Source organism: Echinops telfairi, unplaced genomic scaffold, assembly GCF_000313985.2.
Source record: "Echinops telfairi isolate 266 unplaced genomic scaffold, ASM31398v2 ScPeMD7_42;HRSCAF=159, whole genome shotgun sequence".
In the NCBI taxonomy this organism is placed as follows: domain Eukaryota; kingdom Metazoa; phylum Chordata; class Mammalia; order Afrosoricida; family Tenrecidae; genus Echinops; species Echinops telfairi.
The window spans coordinates 4,272,352-4,293,709 of NW_022103940.1; the positions used below are offsets into that span (position 1 = coordinate 4,272,352).

The 21,358-nt window shown below is 36.4% G+C and overlaps 1 protein-coding gene across 1 annotated transcript in view; it reads right to left on the reverse strand.

Annotated features, from left to right (window-relative positions):
- Window positions 1-21,358, reverse strand: part of DACH2 (dachshund family transcription factor 2) — a 781,274-nt gene that overhangs the window by 321,980 nt on the left and 437,936 nt on the right. The window contains exon 3 of the mRNA XM_030885734.1: window positions 19,169-19,281. Within this exon, the coding sequence (XP_030741594.1) occupies window positions 19,169-19,281 (113 nt within the window). The remainder of the gene's footprint in view (window positions 1-19,168; window positions 19,282-21,358) is intronic.

The window sequence follows — 21,358 nt, forward strand, 5'->3', positions numbered from 1 at the left end:
AAAATGTTTTGAGAAACGATGTACAAATGCGCTTTACACAATTGATGTGCGTATGGATTGGGATAACAGTTGTATGAGCCCCTAATAAAATGTTAAAAAAAAAAGAAGAAAATGTTCTAAAATTTAATGTGGTGATGATTTTACAACCCTTCTTGATATGATAGAACTATTGAGTGCCTCATATGTGGACGATGTGCTAATAAAATTGTTGTAACAACAACAACAACAAAAAAGATTAGTACACACAAGTTTTTCAAAGTGAAAGTGCAGTGACGCTGCCATCAGATTACCCTCTGACATCAACTCTGGGCTTAGCCTGAGGGAGTGCAATTCCCTCACTGAACTGGCCAATTTTTCCTGGTCCCACAGCTAACTAGGGGGGTTGACCGAGCTGCAGAGTCTCAGGGAAGACATACATACCAAATAAACTTGAATTTTTTATAAGCCAGGGGACCTCCACTCCAGTCCCATGCTCCAGCCCCCGGTAGCCCATCTTTCCCTCCCAGTACTTGGAGTAGCAGAGCCTGAGGATCCAAGTGAAGAGGACTCTGCAGGGCAACTTGGGCCAGATGTAAACAGTAAACGAGCTAAATTTTCCACATATACTGGGGGAACTCCCAATAACTGATTTCCCAGCACCAGGGCAGCACAATTCTGTGCAAGCAACTTGGGATAGTCAGGGGTAACAAGGAAACACAAGTTTTCTTGTACTTCCCCCACCCCTCACATTGTTCTCAGATATAGTACATCCACCACAACCCCCAGCATAACATAAGTGTTAGCATACCAGGATAAACATAGAGCTAAGGGACTAGGGAAACAAGAGAAACCTGCCACTTTCCTCAGCTGACCTCACAACAAACCAGAGAGAACAAATTAATCCACTGGATCTGAACACCACCATGTGGTCTTCAGAGAGTCCACACACTAGACACATCCCTCTGTGGGTGGATGCTCCAGTCAGGTGACCATCCAGTCATACTGGTGACCCTGAGAATCTACTGCCCAAACGATTTCACACACCACAGGCAGCAAACCCAGGCAAGAGACAAGGGCCAGAACCTCAGATTGGGATGGTGGACATAAATTCCAGGGCACAGAGGGCTCTCACAATTAAGCTACTGAGAAATCCACCAGCTGTCTCATCATCCCAGACCTTGGGCAATACCCCAATGGATCACCTCAGGCCACTTAGATCAACAACCTGCCCTTGGAGTAGGTTCTGGATTCCCCACTGCCCCTTCTCTGCATGGTGACCTTCATTTTCAGAAAAGAGTGACTCAAACACCCTCAGATCTGCTCCACCTGAGGTCTATTCCTTTAAGACAATTAACCTAAATATAAAAGAATACAGTTTTTTCAACCATTTCAGTCATAAAAATCAAATCCCCTAGCCCAAAATTCAACCCCGCCCGGCCAAACTAAAAGACCACAAAAGTAAATCAACTCATTACCAGACCCTTCCTCCAACTGCACAAAATATATCAAAACCACATAGTCCTGATCTCTCCCAGGATGAGGTTTAGACACCAGCTCCTCTTTTGCGTTGCGTTATTGCTGTATGTTCTTTCCTTTCTATATGCTCACTTTCTTTAAAACAAAGTCATGTACTATTATAATAATTCATTCTTTATCAGTACTTCTTCATTTGTTGGTCTACATAAAAAAAACCCACCATGTATTTTTTAATTGGAGTCCCTCAACACATCTTCAACCCACAAGTTAGCAATATGCCCATCATTCAGTTAGCATTTTATTTAGATCATGCTGGACAATCTCAAGTAGTACAGAGCTACAGCCTGACCCCCTGGGACTTCTCTTTCTCCAAATCCTCCCCTAGACCCTCACCAAGACCAGCTGCACAGCACTGATACCCTCCCTACTCCTGCTCTGAATGCCTACCTCTGGGAAGGTATGAGACCCACCTCATTCCAATCCACATAGCCCAAGACCGTCTGAGGAAATGTCTTCATATCCTGACATTCCACTCAATCCCTTCGTTCTCCAAGACACCAACGAATAACTCTTCCACTTTTTACTATAGTATTATAATTTCTATTCTTATTTTTAATCATTTCATCTCTTGTTCTCGTCTTCCTTTAATGTTAATATTCAAATTCCTGTTTTCTTTTCAATGCATCCAATTCCTTCAAATCGTCCTAAAACTAAAAGCTGATACCACTCTTCCCCCCACCTCATTTATAGCCTTTCCTTTATCCCTGCAAAATAAGGAACCTTTTATTTTCCTAATTACCCTTTCTTATAATTCACCAATTAACATTACTTTACTCTCCCCTTATTTGGTTCCACTTTCTTTTCTTTCTCTTTCCTCTAATCCTTTCCCTTCCACACTTGGATCTCTCCTCTAACACTTATTCTAGCACTCGCATCCAATACACAATCTGTACCAACTAACAGCGTTAACTACCTCCACAAAGCCCCACTTTCTTACCACCCTTAATAGCTGCATAAAGGTGTCAAGGAAACAAGAAAAAAATTATTGGTAAACACATATACATACACAAACACACACACACACACACACACACACACACCCCGCCACCAACAACAAGAAAAACAGACACAAAAACATGGAAAATTCCTAGGCCTAAAGGAAGTGCCTTGAATTGAACAGGTTATAAAATTGTCAGAAAAATAATTTAAAAGAATGATGATTATCTTTGTACAATAGATGAAAAATGAGTCTGAGAGAAAAAGTTAAAGAATAGGAAATCCCTCTAGTTCCTAAATGTTTCCTCCCCGCTCCCACTATCATGACACGAATTCTACCTTGCAAGTCTGGCTAGACCAGAGGATGTACACTGGTACAGATAGGAACTGAAAATACAGGGAATCCAGGGCGGATGAGCCCTACATGACCAGTGGTGTGAGTGGCGATACAGGGAGGGTAGAGGGAGAATGGGTAGGAAAGAGGGAACCGATTACAAGGAACTACATGTGACTTCCTCCCTGGGGGACGGACAACTGAAAAGTGGGTGAAGGGAGACTTCGGACAGGGCAAGATATGACAAAATAACAATTTAGAAATTATCAAGGACTCATGAGGGAGGGGGAGCGGGGAGGGAGGGGGGAAATGAGGACCTAATGCCGGGGGGTTTAAGTGGAGAGGAAATGTTTTGAGAATGATGAGGGCAATGAATGTACAAATGCACTTTACACAATTGATGTGTGCATGGATTGTGATAAGAGTTGTATGAGCCCCTAATAAAGTGATTAAAAAAAGAATAGGAAATCTAGGAATTTCACTAGAAGCCTTATAAGAACAATTCCAAACAGAAACACAAAGTTGAGCACAATGATAACAGAATCACATAACACTATAAGAATACAGAGAACTAGAATTGAAGAGCTGGAAACCTGAATTAGTGCTATTGAAGACAAATCTTTAGACTCCAATCTAAAGAAGAACAAATAATAAAAAAATCAAAGGAGACTGAAAAAGAGCTTGAGACCTATGTGGAGCACAATCAAGAAAAATATCCCATGTCTTATAGGGATTTTAGAAGAGGAAGAATAAAAACATTCCAGAGAGCATAAAAATTTAGAATAAAAAAATCTTAGAATCAAAAAACTCTAAGAACATCATCCACAATATTTTCCTCAGTGCCTAAAGGAAGAAAAGATAACTAGGAAGCTTAGATGACTCCAATCAGGAGAGATTTCAAAAGGAAAATTCCCAGACATAGTTTAGTCAAGATGTATAACATCAATGACAAGAAAGAAATTCTAAGAGCAGCCAGAGGAAAAAGAAGATCTACATGAGAAGGGTCAGAAATTAGAATAACTTCAGACTTTTCAGCAGAGACCATGAGGCAAGAAGGCAATGGATTTATGTATGTAGATTATGGAAGAAAAACAAAAACAAACACTATCAACCAAGTATCTTGTAACCAGCAAACATATTACTCAAATATGATGGAGAAATAAAAGTATTCCCAGACAAGGAGAAATTAAAGGAATTCACAAAAAACAAGAACACCACTACAAATAATACTCAATGAAGTACAAAAATTCAACAACAGCAGCACACAAACCTGAAAGCAACATATAAGGCAATACCTCACAAAAATCAGCACACACAAAGCAATATCCAAAACAAAATAGGCAGACTACTGAAACACTTAACAAAGAAAAAGATAGAAAATATGCAAAGACCTAGAATAAGAGATGAAAAGAGTGTCATCACAAAAATTTCCAATGAAATATAAAGAATAACACACTAGTAAGAGAAATTATTTTAAAAATTGACAACTTAGGAGAAGAGGGCAAATACCTAGAAATACATCATCCTCCCAAATTAATGCAGACAGATGTTGAAAAACTCAACAGACCCATAACAAAAGAAGAAATATCGCAGGTCATTAAATATTCCTAAGAAAAGCCCAGGATCACATTTACAGGTGAATCCTATCAAGTATTCAGAGAAGACCTGACACCAGTACTACATAAACTATTCCAGAATATAGAAAAAGACATCAAACTTCCAAACTCATTCTATGAAATGAGCATGACTGTGATACCCAAACAAGGCAAAGACCCCACAAAAATAAAATGATATGCCAATATCCCTTGTGAACAATGACACAAAAATCCATAACACAATTCAATTCTAGTCAATAGAATGTAGCATCATATAAAAAAATAATAATGTAACATGACCAAGTGGGATTCATTCCAGGGATGCAAGGATGGTTCAACATTTTGAAAAACGATCAATGTAATCTACCACATAAAAAAGGCAAAAAAATCACATGATCATATCAATAGATGCAGAAAAGACATTTGACAATATTCAACATTAATTTTTAATCAAAACAGTCAGCAAAATAGGAAGAGATATAAAATTCCTCAACAAAATAAAAGGCATATACAAAAAACCAACAGCCAATATCAACTAGAAATATTTGCCCTGAAAATGAGGACCAGACAAGGATGCATCCTTTCACCACTCTTACTCAACGTAGTACTCACAATCTGAGCTAGAATCACCAGGCAACAAAAATAAATCAAGGGGATACAAATATGCAAGGAAGAGTTGAATCTCACTATTTGCAGACAGTATAATAGTATACATTAAAAACAAAAAAAGTCTTCACCAATAGCATGTTGAAAACAATGGAGGGAGTAGCCAAAGAAGCAGGATACAAAAAAATTAACAATAGAAAGTATTAGGATTCCTGTATACCAGCAAAGGGAGCTATGAAAAAGACATTAAGAAACCCACATAATTTACAGTAACAACACGAAAGATTAAATACTCAGGAATAAACCATAACCAATGCACTCTGTATAGTAAACACCTTCCTCCCATCACTCAACTGTGGATAGAAGGAGTTCACTGGAGGCTTAGTTCCTATGTAGTTGGCACAAATGAATCTTGGACATTGGAAAGATGAGTGTTGAAGATCAAAGGCATAAATCTGACTTCAACAGTTAAAACTTTGTCAGTTGATTTGTTGCATGCTGGACCTGATCTGGTTTTCAACATTTTCTGGTAGTTTTGTTTTCGTTTGTTCATATTAGGGTGTATCTCAGATGTGTGTCACTGGAAGTCACTCTCTTGAAGTTGTGTTATATGTTTTTCTGGGTTTCAATTAATGAAACCCAAGATTGATGAACCAATAGGGACAAGAAATAGATTAAGGGTTCTGGGGGTTGGGGTACAATGGATGGAGGTGAGGGGACAGTGAAAGAGAGACAATGTCAAGGAGTCAGTCCAGGAAGAAAAAGAATGTCTGGAAATTGATTGTGGTAGCAATTGTACAATTCCACTTGACATGACTGAACTTTGGAATTATATATGTATTCACTCCCGATTAATAATAAAATAAAATAAAATAATTACATGATATATAAATCATATGCCAAGAAAACTGTTGAAAAAACAAATAAACAAACAAAAAGGAATAAGCCGTAACCAAAGAAATAAAAGACCTATACAGAGAAAAGTACACAACACTATTACAAGAAATTAAAAACAACCTACACAAATGGAATAGTCCATGCTCATGGGTTGGTAGAGTTAATATTTTGAAAATGTCAATACTACTTAATGCAATCTACATATGCAATGACATTCCAATCCAAATGCCAAAAAATTCTTTAACGAAATGGAAAAACTAATTACAAACTTCATATAGAAAAGGGAAAGACCCAGGATAAGCAAAGAACATTTTTTTAAAAAATGAACCAAGTAGGAGGCTTCATACTATCTGACCTAAAAACCTACTACATAGTAGTCAAAAAGGCCTACTACTGGTACATCAACTGATATATAGACAAATGGAATAGAACAGAAAATCCAGAAGTAAATGCAACTGCCTACAGAAAACTAGTCTTCGACAAAGGACTGAAAACCATCAAATGGGATGACAGCCTCTTCAACGAAGTATACAATAATATTCACATCTCTCATTCAGCAAAAAAACAAACTCAAGGTGGATTAAAATCATAAATGTAAATCACAGAGTTATAAGGCTTATCAATGAGAAAATGTGAACAAACTTAAGGGTCCTATTGCAGGGTATACATAGGCTACCAAGCATAAAGGAAGCACACACGGTAAAAGACAAAATAGATAACATGTTGAAAATAAACCATTTATGCACATCAATAAACTTCATCAAAAGAGTAAAAGGAGAGCAAGCAAATTGGCAAGAAAGCATGATAAAATGGACAAGGGGTAATTACTACACTCTACAGAACTTTACAACATCTCATTAAGAAAATAACCATTGACACAATTAAAAGTGGGCAAAAGACATGAACAGATGACTCACCAAAAATGCACTCGAATGGCTAACAAACATACGGGAAAAGTACTCATGATCACTAGCCATCTGGGAAATGCAAAGCAAATGAAAACTATCATAACACCTTACACCCACAATTTTAGCCCAATTAAAAGAAAACAAAAAAATATATAAATCCCCAGAAAACAACAACTTCTAGAGACGATGTAAAGAAAATGGAATTCATATATACATATGATGTAGGGAAAGGTATCAGAGTTTAAATTGTTTTTGTTCTCTGTTGTGTTTTTGGTATCTTTCAATAGTGGTTGTAAGTATTTACAATCCCATTAACAGTATGTATTGGTATCTCTCCCAGTTTACAAAGCACATATGGGATGGATGTATAGAGACAACAGTTGGTGCACTAGCTTATAGCCCATAGAGTAAAGTCGACAAATTGGGGGACAAATAATGAATATGGAAGGGGGAAGATACACTAGAACTGATTGTGGTGATGTTGACACAGCTCTTTATAAATAAAATTGAACTATGGAAGTATATATTATGTGAATTATATCACAATAAAACTATTGTCGTTGAAGGGTGGGAGAAAAAAATACAATGGAGCCATTCTACTCTGCATATAAGACATCACCATGAGTCAGAATTGATTTCTGAGAAACTAACTACACTATTTTACAATAACAGAATGGTGTTAGAGGAAGCCCAGTTATTTTGAATAATGTTTAAATAAGCCCCTCCCTTGTAGATTTTGAACAATGACAGATTATGGAAATTTTGTATTTTAGCTCCAACAAAATTTTTAGTTTAATTTTTGGAGAGACACAATGTAGCAGATGTTGTCTGAAAATTTCAGACAATACGTTTTGCAAATTAGTAAAAGTAAAAGTAAACATAAAGTATATTTGCATATCATAATGTATTCAAGGATCAGTCATGGCTGGCCAAATGAAAACTAAACAGAGACTGGTGCCTGGAGAAGGACGTCATGTTTGCTAGAGAGAGAGCAAAAATTAGAAAGGTCCTCAACAAGATGGATTGACACAGTGGCTACAACAATGGGGTCAAGTACAGAAATAATTGTGAGGATGGCAGAGAACCAGGCAGTGTTGCATTCAGTTGTGCATAGGGTCACTGTGGATCGGAACCTACTCAATGGCACCTGACAACAACAAATATGAAAGATTTGCTGTTTCTGTTTCTAGGTGTCCTGAAGCATATTCTGACCCATAGTGATTCATGTATTATGGACCGAAACCCTGCCTGGTCTTGAGCCATCTTCACATTTGTTGTTACGTTTGAGCCCACTGCTGCAGCCACTGTGTCAATCCATCTATACAGAGGCTCTTCTTTTTTCCCTACATGATGTCTTTCTGCAGGAACTAGTGTCTCCTGATAGCATGTCCAAAGGACTTGAAAGAAATTTTCACCATTCTCCTTTATAAGGAGCATTTTGCTCTACTTTTCCCAACACAGATGTGTTTTTGCTTTTGGCAGTCCACAGTATACTCAGTATTTTTTGCCAACACCGTACTTCAAACTCATCGGCTCTTCTGCAGTCTTCCCTATTCATTGACCAGAATGACTATACATGTGATACTGAGGCAGAGTAGGGCCGGGGCTAGGGTTCCCTATCTCCACATTCTTCTGGGTTAAACATAACCTAGAAGCCATCATATGTCAAACCTTACCTCACCCTCAACACATCTAATTATTGTCTACGTTGGAAATGTTTCTGTTAATTCTCTATAACTTGTGTTCCAGCTAATTATGTCAATCAGTTGCACCTGCCTATGAATCAGCTCCAACGGTATATACAGTTCAACTACTCAAGACCTGAGATCACAGAGAGCATCTCGGAAGGGGTGTAAACAAGAAGCAAATGTGCACATGTGTTTGACACAATGGCCGTATGTATGGATTGCGATGAGAATTGTACGAACCCCCAACAAAATAATTTTTTAAAAAGAGCTGTAAGAGTCCCCAATAAAATTATCATTTAATATAAAAAGTAACAAAAATAAATACATAAACAAGTAAATAAAAAATGTATTTCACATATTTCTCTTCAACAGTGGCATTCTTTTAGAAATAATTGCTGATGATGCAATGGTCAAGTACTCAGCTACTCACCAAAAGGTCAATGGCTTAAATCCATCAGCCTCTCCATGGAGAAAGATGAAGCAGTGTGCTTCTGTAATAATTAGAGCTTATTTTACACAGTTGCTATGACTCACTCTCAATTCAAAGTCAATGGAATCCCTTTATAAATAAATAACATGAAGGATGCCATGCTGAGATAGGCTTTTCATATTATTCTATCCCCAACAGAACAACCAAAGATGATTTGTGGAAACTATGGTCCTGAAGAAAATTGAAATAAGTTCATGAGAGTCAAAATATAATCATGAGTCTATCCCACCTGAATTTCAAGAATGTCTCAAGGATAAATTTGGCACATTGCAAACTAATAACAAAAGACCTAATGAGCTGCGAGATGACATAAAGCACACCATATGTGGAGAAGGCAAATGGTCGACAAAAGTCAAGAAAGAAATAAAAGATCCAAATGAATGTCAGATGAGACTCTGAAACTCACCCAGGGAAGTAGAGCAGATAAAGCAATGGAATAAAAGATGAAGTGAAAGAGTTCAACAGAAAATTTCAAATGGTAGTTTGAAATATCAATGTCCATTATACAGCATAGAGCCTAACCAAGGATGTGATCTTCACTCCAGTTCTCAGTATAAATCCTTTAGTGAAGAAAAACCTGCCTTATTGAGCAATGGATACCCATTTTTACAACGATCACAGTATGAAGCTAAGCATGTGAGTCCCCACATTCAAAATTTGACAGATTTGAAAACATAAACATTATCACAGGGGGAAACAAAACAAAAGGAAACAAAATTTTAAGTTCTATTTTGGGTATTTCCTACACTGCTTCAGGTATGTGTACAAATATGCAATAAAAATCATTCTATATTCACAGTTTTCAATATTGGAATATATTAAATATAAGATGAAAATGACTTCAAAACATAATCCAGAGTTTACAAACTGCACAAGATGTAGCAAGGTAGTCAGATAAAATATTTTCAACAGCACCACAATAACTAATCTCTACTCATTGGTTTATTATAAATAATAATAGTACACCTTAAATTTGGAAATTAGGTATCCATCAAATTTTGTGTTGCTGGTTTTTAGTCACAATAGACAGGGAAATAAGTAGATGCTAAATGTTATTATCCATTACTCTGTTAATATGAAAGGATAAAGAATATATTCGTTGCTCTAGAGTTTCTTTGAAAATTGATACATGTGTAATATGCTTAATAAGTATGCATATTTTTAATTAATTTAACTACATATTTTTACCACGATTTTTTATTTCAGTATTAGAAATTCACTGCATCATAATCAATTAAAGTAGTGCAAAGCAGCTATCATCTGGCATACATATTCTACAATTGAAAGTTTTACTGTGCTATTTAAATATGCTATTTCTCTCGCTGATTAAATCAAGTCAGCATAAAGAGCATGGATTGAGGGAGTAACACAAGGAGTTTACGAAGAACTGTATATTTCTCTTCAAATACGTTGTATGAAATGGGGAAAGGGGGGTTGGGAGATGGGACTTGGAGGGAAAAAACGTGTCTGTAATCCAATAAACTTGGCTTGTGACTATGTGACTTGTATAAGACATCCCTCATTAGAGGATAGTTTGGGGACCAACCAGATGGGAAGTAGGGCACTCTGGGATATCTCATTTATCACAATGACAGTGTGCAGGCATCGGTGTTCCTCTCAACACAAGAGGAAGCTAAAACTGCAAATGTACAGCAGCATTGCAGCTGGACTAGTGGAGTCTGGCAACACTTGTATTTCTCATTAACTTAATCATATTAATACATTAGCCATATATATCAAAGCAATTTACTCAAAAACTGTCACCAGGAACATTTTACAACTGTTAAATTTCTCCACAGGAAAAATAAGCTGTAGTTGTTCTGAAGAAGATTGTTGGTATACATCTTAGAAGGAACCTGTATAGCCATACTTTACAATGTCAATAATCATCAACCATTTTTCATCTTAATTGCCCTATACTGTAAAGTACCATTGTGAGAAATATCTAAGAAAAACTGTGTTCTTTCATTGAAGTTATCTGATCATCTATAGTTAATTAGAAGGACATTTCCTATTTCTAACATGTCAAATACATTACTGTTTTTGTATTTAATGTAAGCAAATGTGACACTTAATATATATAGTCTAAATTCTCAATACACAGTTTTTACACAAATGAAAGTTAGTTTTGTTTATTAAGAAAAGGATGGCATTTACATTATGTTCAAGAGACCTGGAATTGGGAAATCTGGTCCCACTATTTATTGTCTTTAAGTTTGGGAGCCAAATGAGTCTACAACTCACTTTCTTCAAATGTTAATCAGAAATATCAATGTAAAAAAGCTCAAAGAATTGCTAAGTTCAAATAAATATAAATTTTAAAAGTTGAAATTAAGCTTTTAACATAAATGTACCAGATAGATCCTGAGTTATAATGTGTCGAAGTTATTATAAAATACATTTACAGCTGTCTGTTTGGGGAGTTCCTTCATAAGATTTATCATTAGTAATATGTATTTTATAAAATATTGCACCACATAATTTACTAATGTCATTTTATATGTAAGTTTATATGTATTATTTCTACCTCCAAAATATCATATTTTAAATATCCTGATAAAAGCATGACAATAATATCAAACCAAGAAAAGGTAGGTACATAAAGGAAATTATGACAGGTGTAGTTAGCTTAAAAGGAACTAAGCCTCTGGTGATTTTTCTCTAAGCACGATTGAGGGATGGGAATAAACTGATTACGAAAGAGAGAGTATTGGAGACATGACTACAGGAGATCAAAATGATAAACCTCACTTGAATGCTTAACACCTTGACACTTGATTTCCCCTCTGATATACTTTAGGCTTGATCATTTTTACCCCAACATTTTCTTTTTCCTTTTTCTTTTTAAATTGGGGGTTATCTCTGTTGTATTTTGCCATTGTAGGTAGCCTTCTTGGATATTTTTTATTTGTTTTTCTGTTGTTTGGTCTATGAAAGCGATTATTGATGAACCTATAGAGACAACAATTAGAATAAGCGCTTCTGGAAAATGGTGGGGGAAGTAGGGGCAGGGTTACAAAGGAGCTCATATCAAGAAGTACCAGAAGGGAGAAAATGCTTTGAAACTGATTGTTGAAGCAATTGTACAATATTGCTTGATATGCTTGAGCTATGGAATTGGTATGATGTCTGGATTAGCTCTTAATAAAACAGCTTCGAACAAAAAATGTAATACCATATAATTTGATCTCCCTTTTGACCCATTAATATTTTCTACTCACTGTTCTATTGAGATTTTTTTATGTTTAGCCTCGTCATTATTGTTTTGTGTGTTGTCTTCCTGTTTGCATTTTGTATGATTTTCTGTATATAAACTCGAGGACACATAAACCTATAGATATAGTAACTGGATTGATAATTACCTATAGGCATGTCAGGGGAGGACGGAGGAAATGGGGACCTAAGAACATTGAGTAAAAGAAGGAAATGTTCTGGACTTGATTGTGGTGGTGATTTCTTTTTAATATGATTGAATGAGTAAATCGTATGATATATGAAGTATATGCCACTAAATCTATTTTTTCCAAAAGAGAAAGGAAAAAGTTATTCTACTCATGTAAGAAGCAGTTTTAAATGGAGTCATCAGAACTGAACTACATCATAAGTCAGATACTACATGTATAGAAATCAAAGATGTGAGAGTACTTTGCAAAATAATACAGAGGCTTATCATTATGATCATCAGCAAAGATTTTTAAAAACCAAGTTACTCTATGGGTCAGCCAAATACGGAACAAGTAATTTGCAAAATCTAAGAAAAATCGAGAAAGGACATTTTCAGGTTACAATAATTACAATATAGAAAGCACTGACAAGGATTCATGTCAAATTATAGTTTAGAAAACCCAGATTCCATTATTATAATGAATAAAGTTACTAAGTTATTGTTAATTTATATTGAAGCTTTTTCTTTAGTAGAGAAATTATATTACATAGAAGTAAAAATGCCCCTCTAAGTTAGAAAATATTAGTAACTCCTCTTCTTAAAAAGCCAATGGTTCTTGCATGCACATACATAAAAAACTATAAAACAAAGCAATGACATAAAACTTAGAGCTCAACTTAAAGTGTGCTTTAAAATGTATATTTTAAAATTCAGTAATAGACATGTTATTGTTGTAATGTGTTGTCAAGTCAGTATTGATTCATAGCTATTCTATGTACAACAGAACAAAACTCTGCTAGTCCAACACCATCCTCACAAGCTTTGCTAAATTTGAACCCATTGTTGGAACTGAGGGTGTTCCTCCTTTTACCTGACCTTCAACTTTCCCAAGCACAATGTCCTTATAGAGGGACTAGTCCCTCCTGATAACATGTGCAAAGTGTATTAGATAAAATCTCACCATCCTCATTTAGTCATAGACATGTAAATTCTAAGTCAATTTGCAAAGATTGGTTGTTTGATGATTTGGTTTATTGTTTTTTTCAGTCAGATAATGCTTTGTCCCTTTATTTTCACAATAATATTATCTAGAACCTCTTTACACTCGTATTAGTACTCCTTTAGTGGTACAACTGAGTGAGAATATGTAACGTGATGGGAAAAGGGAATGAGGGCAATTCTACTGATGCTGATCACAGCAATTATACCATGAAGCTGACATCATACTGCCAAAATTTGAAATGACTCTCCTTTTGGCTCTGCTAGTCCTGAGTTGAGTATTGTACCCCACCATGATTGAATTTGATCTTTACTGACTCAGTTACTCAAGGACTTAACTAGAAGCTAACATTCTTTAAAATATTTTTCCACACTAGAGCTAGAAAACGAGGACAAGGTGAAGAATTAAGTACCTTTTACAGACTGAACACTACAGGACTTCATTGTTTCCTTGTGACTCTTCAGTTAAGGCTCTCTAAGGACAAATTCTACATCCGTGTCTTTGAAATGTTTCAGGACGTTAGGAAGGGGAAGAAAAAGTCTTCTGGAAATTTCAAAGGCACACGTGGTGGCTCATCTATGTCTCCATTGTGATCCAGGGACATTAGTACTTCTGGAGAGCGTCAGGAATAGATAGAATTAATACCCTGTCATCTCCATCCTCTACCCTATACACCTACATACTGTTACTACTAATACTAGAAAATATGATTATTATGAAGTAATGTACTATAAGAGAATGAATGCGTGGGTTGTACAATAAGAACAGTGGCAGAAACATTTATTAAGACAAAATGCAGTGACATTTCTTCATTTTAGCAAAAAGAGGGGAAAGTCTGGAGTGGTGGTTGCATTGGACCACTAACCACAAGGCCAGCAGTTCTAAAACACCAGCCATTCTGCAGGACAAATAAAGGGTTACAGTCCCTGAAACCCACAGGAGCAACTCTACCCTGTTCCATAGAGTGGCTATGACTTGGCATCGACTAGATAGCAGTGAGTGTGTGTGTGTGTGGGGGGGGTGCTGGTGGGAGTGGGGTGAAGAGGTGAAAGGAAAGCCTAAGGGAGTCTTCGTGGCTTAGTTATGTGTTGGACCGCTAACTGCAAGTTCAGCAGTTCATAATCACTAGCAGCTCCTCTGGAAAAAGAAAGGGCTTTCTACTCCTGTGATGTAGAAAGTGGGCAGGTCTACCTATCCTATAGGGTCCATAGGAGTCAGCAACTATTTGATGGCAGTGAATTGGTTTTATTTGGAGAAGAAAGTGTGGGTGAACTTTTGGAAAAACTGGAGTCATGAAATATATTTTATTTTAAGGTTTTACAACATTTCTCATCATATGCACAGTGTATATTCAATTAATATAATTTAAATAATTGATGGCATCCACATATGTTGTGGTGTTAAGTGTCTTTTATTCCATTGGGGCTCATAGAAACTGTATGTACAATAGGACAAAACACTGCCCTGCCTGGTGCCATCTTCACTATTGTTCTCAAGTTTGAGCCCATCCGTGTAGCCACTTTGTCAATCCAGCTTGTTGGAGATCTTCCTCTTTTTCGCTGCCCCATTACTTGACCAGTCATCATGGTCTTCTCCAGTGACTAGTCTTCCTGACAAGACATCCTCAAAGGAGCATTCTGCTGGACTTTTTCCAAGACAGATTTTTGGGTTCATGGTACTTTCATTACTCTTCACCAGCATCATAATTCAAATGCACTGATTCTTCTTCCGTTTTTATTCAATGTCCAACTTTCACATAAATAGGAGCTGATTGAAAATACAATGGCTTGAGTCAGGTGCACCTTAGTGCTCAAAGTAAAACTCTTCCTTTGCAAAACTTCAAAGAGGTCTTGTGCAGCAAATTTACCCAATGGAATGTGCCTTTTGATCTCTTGACTGCTGCATCCATGAGCATTGATTGTGGATCCGAGCAAGATGAAATCCTTGACAACTACAATATGTTCTCTTCTTATTGTGATGTTACCTACTGATCCAGTTGTAAGGATTTTGCTCTTCTTTACATTGAGTTGTAATGTACATTGAAGGCTGCAATCCTTATTTTTCATCAGTAAGTGCTTCAAGTCCTCCTAAATTTCAACAAGCAAGGTTGTGTCATCTGCAAATGACAAGTTGTTAATACACTTGTTAATATTCCAGTCCTGATGTCACATTCTTGTTCTTATAAGCCAACTTCTCTGATGATTTACTCAGCACACAGATTGAACAAGTATGGTGAGAGAATATAACCTTGATGTATACCTTTCCTTATTTTCAAAACATGTCCTTGTTTTGGCCACAAACTTCCTTTTGATCCATGCACACGTTCTTCATGACCACAAATAAAAGTTGTGAAATTCCCCTTATTCACAAAGCTATCCACTGTTTGTTATGGTCCACACAGAATGGCTTTGCATAGTTAATAAAACTCAAGTAAATATTCTGATCTTCTCTACTTTCAGCTAAGATCCATCTGATGTCAGAAATCATATCCTTTGTTCCATGTCCTCTTCTGAATCTGGCCTAAACCGGGGGCAGCTTCTTATCAATGAACAGATGCAACATTTTTGGATAATCTTCAGCAAAATTCTACTTGTATGCTATATTAATGATATTATTCTATAATTTGAACATTCTGTCCGGTCACTTTTCTCTGTAATAAGTACAAATACGGATCTCTTTCAGTCATTTGTTTAAATGCCTATCTTCCAATTTATTGGCATACATGAGTGAGTGATTCCTGTGATCATTGTAAAAAGCTTTATTATGATCACAGGAATCAACTGATACTCCAAACAATGTGACAAAATAAGTACAATTTGCAATGATCATCTTGTTTTTAGATGTCATCTAGTTGATTCTGACTCATAGGACCCTATACACAACAGAATGAAACACCGCATGGTCCTGCACTGTCCTCAAAACTATTCCCAAGAGGCAGCCATTCAAACATCAAGGGGAGACAGAATTGTTTATAAATAAGAAAGGTATGCATCAGGGTTTTTCATTTATCATACTCATTCAAGCTACATGCTAAACAAAGAATCCAAGAAGCAAGACCATATGAAGAATGACAGATCCGTATTGGTCAAAGATCCCTTATCCATTGGAATGATATTCAGATGACACAACCTGGTTTGCTGAAAGTGATATTGTTTCCTTACTAGATCTAATCAGCATAATGTCTTCAATGTAATGAACCAGTGTGACGTTTTGTGGAAGGGAAAGGAAATTAAGAACTTTGCAAACTAAATAATGAGAAAGTACTCAAAAGTTGAAATAACACTGCGGGAGGATGATAACGGTTTGTTTTCCTTGACAGTGTCTCTTATTACTTACATTAATTGTTTATGTTGGCTTACTTAACAGAATCCTATGTGAACTTGAATATTTAAAAATCTAGAGATGCCAGAATAATGCATATCAATCATACCAGTCAAATATAGCATATCAGCCAGAAAAGGATATCTTCAGGACACTAAAGCCCTTAGAAGACTTTGAAAAGTACTGGTCTTCACAGATAAAACTAACTGCTAAGTATAATAATTAATTATTTCCCAAGTTTCCCCCCTGCCTTCTCCTTTTCTGGTACCATGAGTTTCTCATCTCAAATTAGTGTTTTTAACGTATTATACTGTGGTAATTACACAATTTCATGTCAACTTGATACATAAGAATGAAGTGTACCAGGGGTCTTCAAACTTTTTAAACAGGGGGGCAAGGTCACTGTCCCTCAGACCCGTTGGAGAGCCAGAATGTAGTTTAAAAGAAAAACTATGAACAAATTCCTATGCACACTGACCATATCTTATTTTGAAGTAAAAAAACAAATGGGGCAAAAACACCCGGCCGGCCGGATAAATGTCCTCGGTGGGCCTCATGTGGCCTGAGAGCTGTAGTTCTAATCTCTCAATCAAGTCACAGCCTGTCAATCCGTCCTTGTGGGTGTGGCCTTCTCATGAGGATTCTGGGACTTCCTCTCTTCCTCCCTGGAAGGAGGTCACACTCTCTCTGTTTCACATTCTTATTGGCAAGCCACATGGAGCCACTCCAATGGCAACCACAGCCCTGGAGATGCATCCTCTGTCATTGGACCCATAGGACTTTGTACCCACCAGCCTGTGATTTTCCTGGTCAGCTCCATGATTCATGGGCTAATATAGGATGTGTGGGCTAATATCAAACATATGGACTAGATCTGGACTGGTCTGGGATGTTTTCTCAATATAAAATTGCTCTTTGAAATAAACATCTTTCCTATACACAAATGAGTGGCTCTGGATTTGTTTCTCTAGTCAACCCAGCCTAACTCATACCATATATACTCAAGTATAAGCCGACCTGAATATCAGCCAAGGCACCTACTTTTACCACAAAAATGTGCTGAAAAATTTGCCTTATACATGAGTATATATAGTATACCTTCCTAAAACACTGGATTCTTTTTAATCAGTGTATCCATTCCTCGTCTGTCTTCTCCCGGGTTTTACTCTGACAAATACTTAATTTACCAGATTAATCTAGTGTTTCTATGTTTTTAATCTTGCAGCACTATGTAAAGACCTCTATGTATATATATATCTCTCTATCTCATTTCAAATCAATTAGTCTTTAGCCCAGTTCTAATTAGAAAATCAACACTACTCATATATGTTTTACTTAAAAACCCATACCTAGCACACAGTAGGTGCTCAATAAGATCATGTAATATTGAAGATATACATGAGCATGTCATTGTTATTGAGTTCATGTGTTTATGATGATGCAACTTTAATATTTTAAAGGTTTAATATTTTAAATTAGAGAAATATTACTTTTACTTTTCAAGTATTTTTGTTTACTTGTTTTTGTACTTTAGGGCAGTTCTTTTAGAGACCCAAGATAAGTTCATCATCTGAACTATCTCCCATAACTCAAGTTGTATCCAAACAAATACTGGACTCTAATGTAAGCAATAACTCAAGGAAAGGATTCACTCCGTAGAACAATCAACATACAAAATTAAAAGAGTATCATTTTTCAACAGAACAAACCTCAGACAGTAGGAATAGATAGGGAAGAAGACCAATGGAAATGGTGACACCGGAAAGAAGTGGGAAGACACCTATTACATTGTGAGGACAATAATCAATGTCATGAAATAAATTGTGTGTGAATTGTTGAATAGGAAAATATTTTGCTCTTTAAAATTTCACTCAAATCACAATAAAAGCAAAATTCTTCAGTAATGAGGAAAGTACTTTTAGGAAAAATATTTAGCAGAGTGTTCAATTAAAAACACCGATTTACACATTCAGGACTATGAGCACCTGCATTTGCTTTGCTTTTCTCATCATAAGGCTGACAAACAAGAGAGGCATTTTCTTTTACGTCCATAACCTTAGACAACATACACAGATTCCCAGGACCAAGAACTACAACAACAACCAAAATTAATGAGACATGTAAGTTACCAGGTGTGCTGAATCCAATAAAAAGCTTTGAGATAATGCTCATTTTGGCCAGTGGCCAACACAACAAATTCACACACACACATACACAATAGTACCCTTCAAACACACACACACACACACACACACAACAGTACCCTAAAAGGTATTCCTTGCAAGGAAATGGCAAATTTTTAAAAATCACTTCTATTTGATATGAATTTCTGAGGTAAAAATTGTTTTCAAGAATACCCAAAACATTCAATATTATAACCTCTAGTAGTGCTTGCTTTAAAAGCTCTGAAGGGCCACACAGATCAATATTGGTTTATGTAATATGCTGGGCAATAGGGACAGGCCAAACGCATCATCAATTGGATTTTATTACCTGTTGGTGTTATCAGTCCTGGTGATAAGAGGCCTGGAACTGCATGGGGCAGGAGGCGAGTATTGTCCTGCAACACTCCTAAAGAACGCTTAGGGGGTCTTCCAGGTCTTGAACTATTATAAAAGAGGCAAACAGACAAAAATAATCAAGTTAAAATATGCTCTATTTTCAGAAATACCATTACTTGCTACATTTGCCATCTAAATCTTAATTCGTTTCTACTAAATTTCCGAACGTAGTAATAATCTTTAAACCCATAAGAAATCAATTTTAGTTTGGATTCAACTTACAAGCCAGCGCTTTATAATACAGTTTAACTGTTTTGACAAAATCCCACTTACACTAAGAATTATAAATGATCTCTAGCTACAACTGAGATCTGAGATAGCAAATTATAGCATAAAGAGTGGATAGAATATGAAGTGATTAACCCTCTGCTGTGCATGCCAGCGGTAAAGAGACAAGAGCTGAGAGTTAAACAATAAAGTATGATGTTTGCTAACATTTTCACATCCGCCCAGAAACCACGAAGACCAAAGAATGTTTATTCTCAATTGTTAGTTTGTTTTTATTCCCATTTCCTAAACTCGGTTGTATAGCAAGAAATATCTTTTCTCGAAGTAACTATACTAACAATCAAGTCAAGTTTGCAATGTAGGCTGTTTTTTTCTCCCAGATTGATCACTGTTGATGACTGAACGAGTTGAAGTAAAACTTAAACAGCTAAATCTTTTCCACTTACACATTTTTTCACACTACTCTACGCAGGTTAGAACTTGCAATTGCAAAAGGTAATTCATAACTCAATGATATAAAAAGATGGTATTTTCTACCTCCCTCTTGTGCCTTAATACACTTAGTGTACTGGATACATCATTTGGAAGCTATCACCTCAAAAATAAAATAAGTCAGGTATCAAAGACCCAAAATAAAACAAAGAAAGCATCTCAATGGGAATGTGGAGGGGGTCAGAGTGCAGATCCAAAGCCCATCAGTAGTCAATTACTGTCAGAAGGGCCACAAGGAAGAGACCAGTCAGGGTGCAGTATGGCACTGACGAAACACACAACCTTCCTCTAGTTCTGTAATGCTTTGTCCCCTCCGCCCCCACTATCATGACTCCAATTATAGCTGACAAATTTGGCTAGACTAGAACATGTACACTGGTACATATAAGAGCTCACAACACAGGGAATGCAAAACAGATAAACCCCTTAGGACCAATAAGGAGAGCAGCCATACTAGGAAGGTACGGGAAGTGGGGTGTAAGGGAATCGGAACACAATAATCGATGTACAGCCCCCCTCCCAAGAAAAGTGGGTGTAAGGAGACAGCGGTCGGTGTAAGACATGAACAAAAAAAGAAAAGAATTTATAAATTAACAAGGGAATATAGGGGAGAGAGGGAAGAGAAAAATGAGGAGCTGATACCAAGGGCTCAAATAGAAAGAAAATGTTTTGAAAAAGATGATGACAACATATGCATGGATGTGTTTGACACAATGGGTATCTGTATGGATTGTGATAAGAGCTGTAAGAGCCCCCAATAAAATAAAAACCAAAACAAAACATTAGGATGAAGCCATTCCCATCATCCAAAATTTCAAATATTACTTTCTAATGCTGCCTAAAATATTACTGCTGATTTTACTAGAAATATATTTTACAGAGCAAAATAGTGGGGGTTTTGACAAAATATTGCAAGACGCTATATTGAACAATAAAGCTGCAAAAAAAAACATTTACAAAATGATGCTTGGTTTACAAACAAATTAAATCTCACTTTATCAACTCTGCAGCAGCAAAGCGCTACATCAATGTAAAACAAACTCTCCTTTTAAATGAATACAACTGCTAGCAACCTAACAGAGGTATTATTACCCAGTTCAGTTTTCATTCACTGTGATAGTGATATTTTCTTTCATTGTACATCAATATTATACAGCAGCCTAGCAGAAAGATTCTTTTTTGCTCATTCAATGTTTCAACTTTATAAACTGTCTCTGTTTAACCTTTTTTTACTCAATTATGAGACATTATGTATTTTACTTAATTCAATTTTATTATACTTTGTGTCTTTATCCAGCTATGGGATTTTCTAATTCTTTCAGTCCACAGATGGCAGTTTTCCTTAGTTGGGTTGCCACAGTAATTAGGGCAGTGGGTTCAAATATTTCAACAATTGTGAATA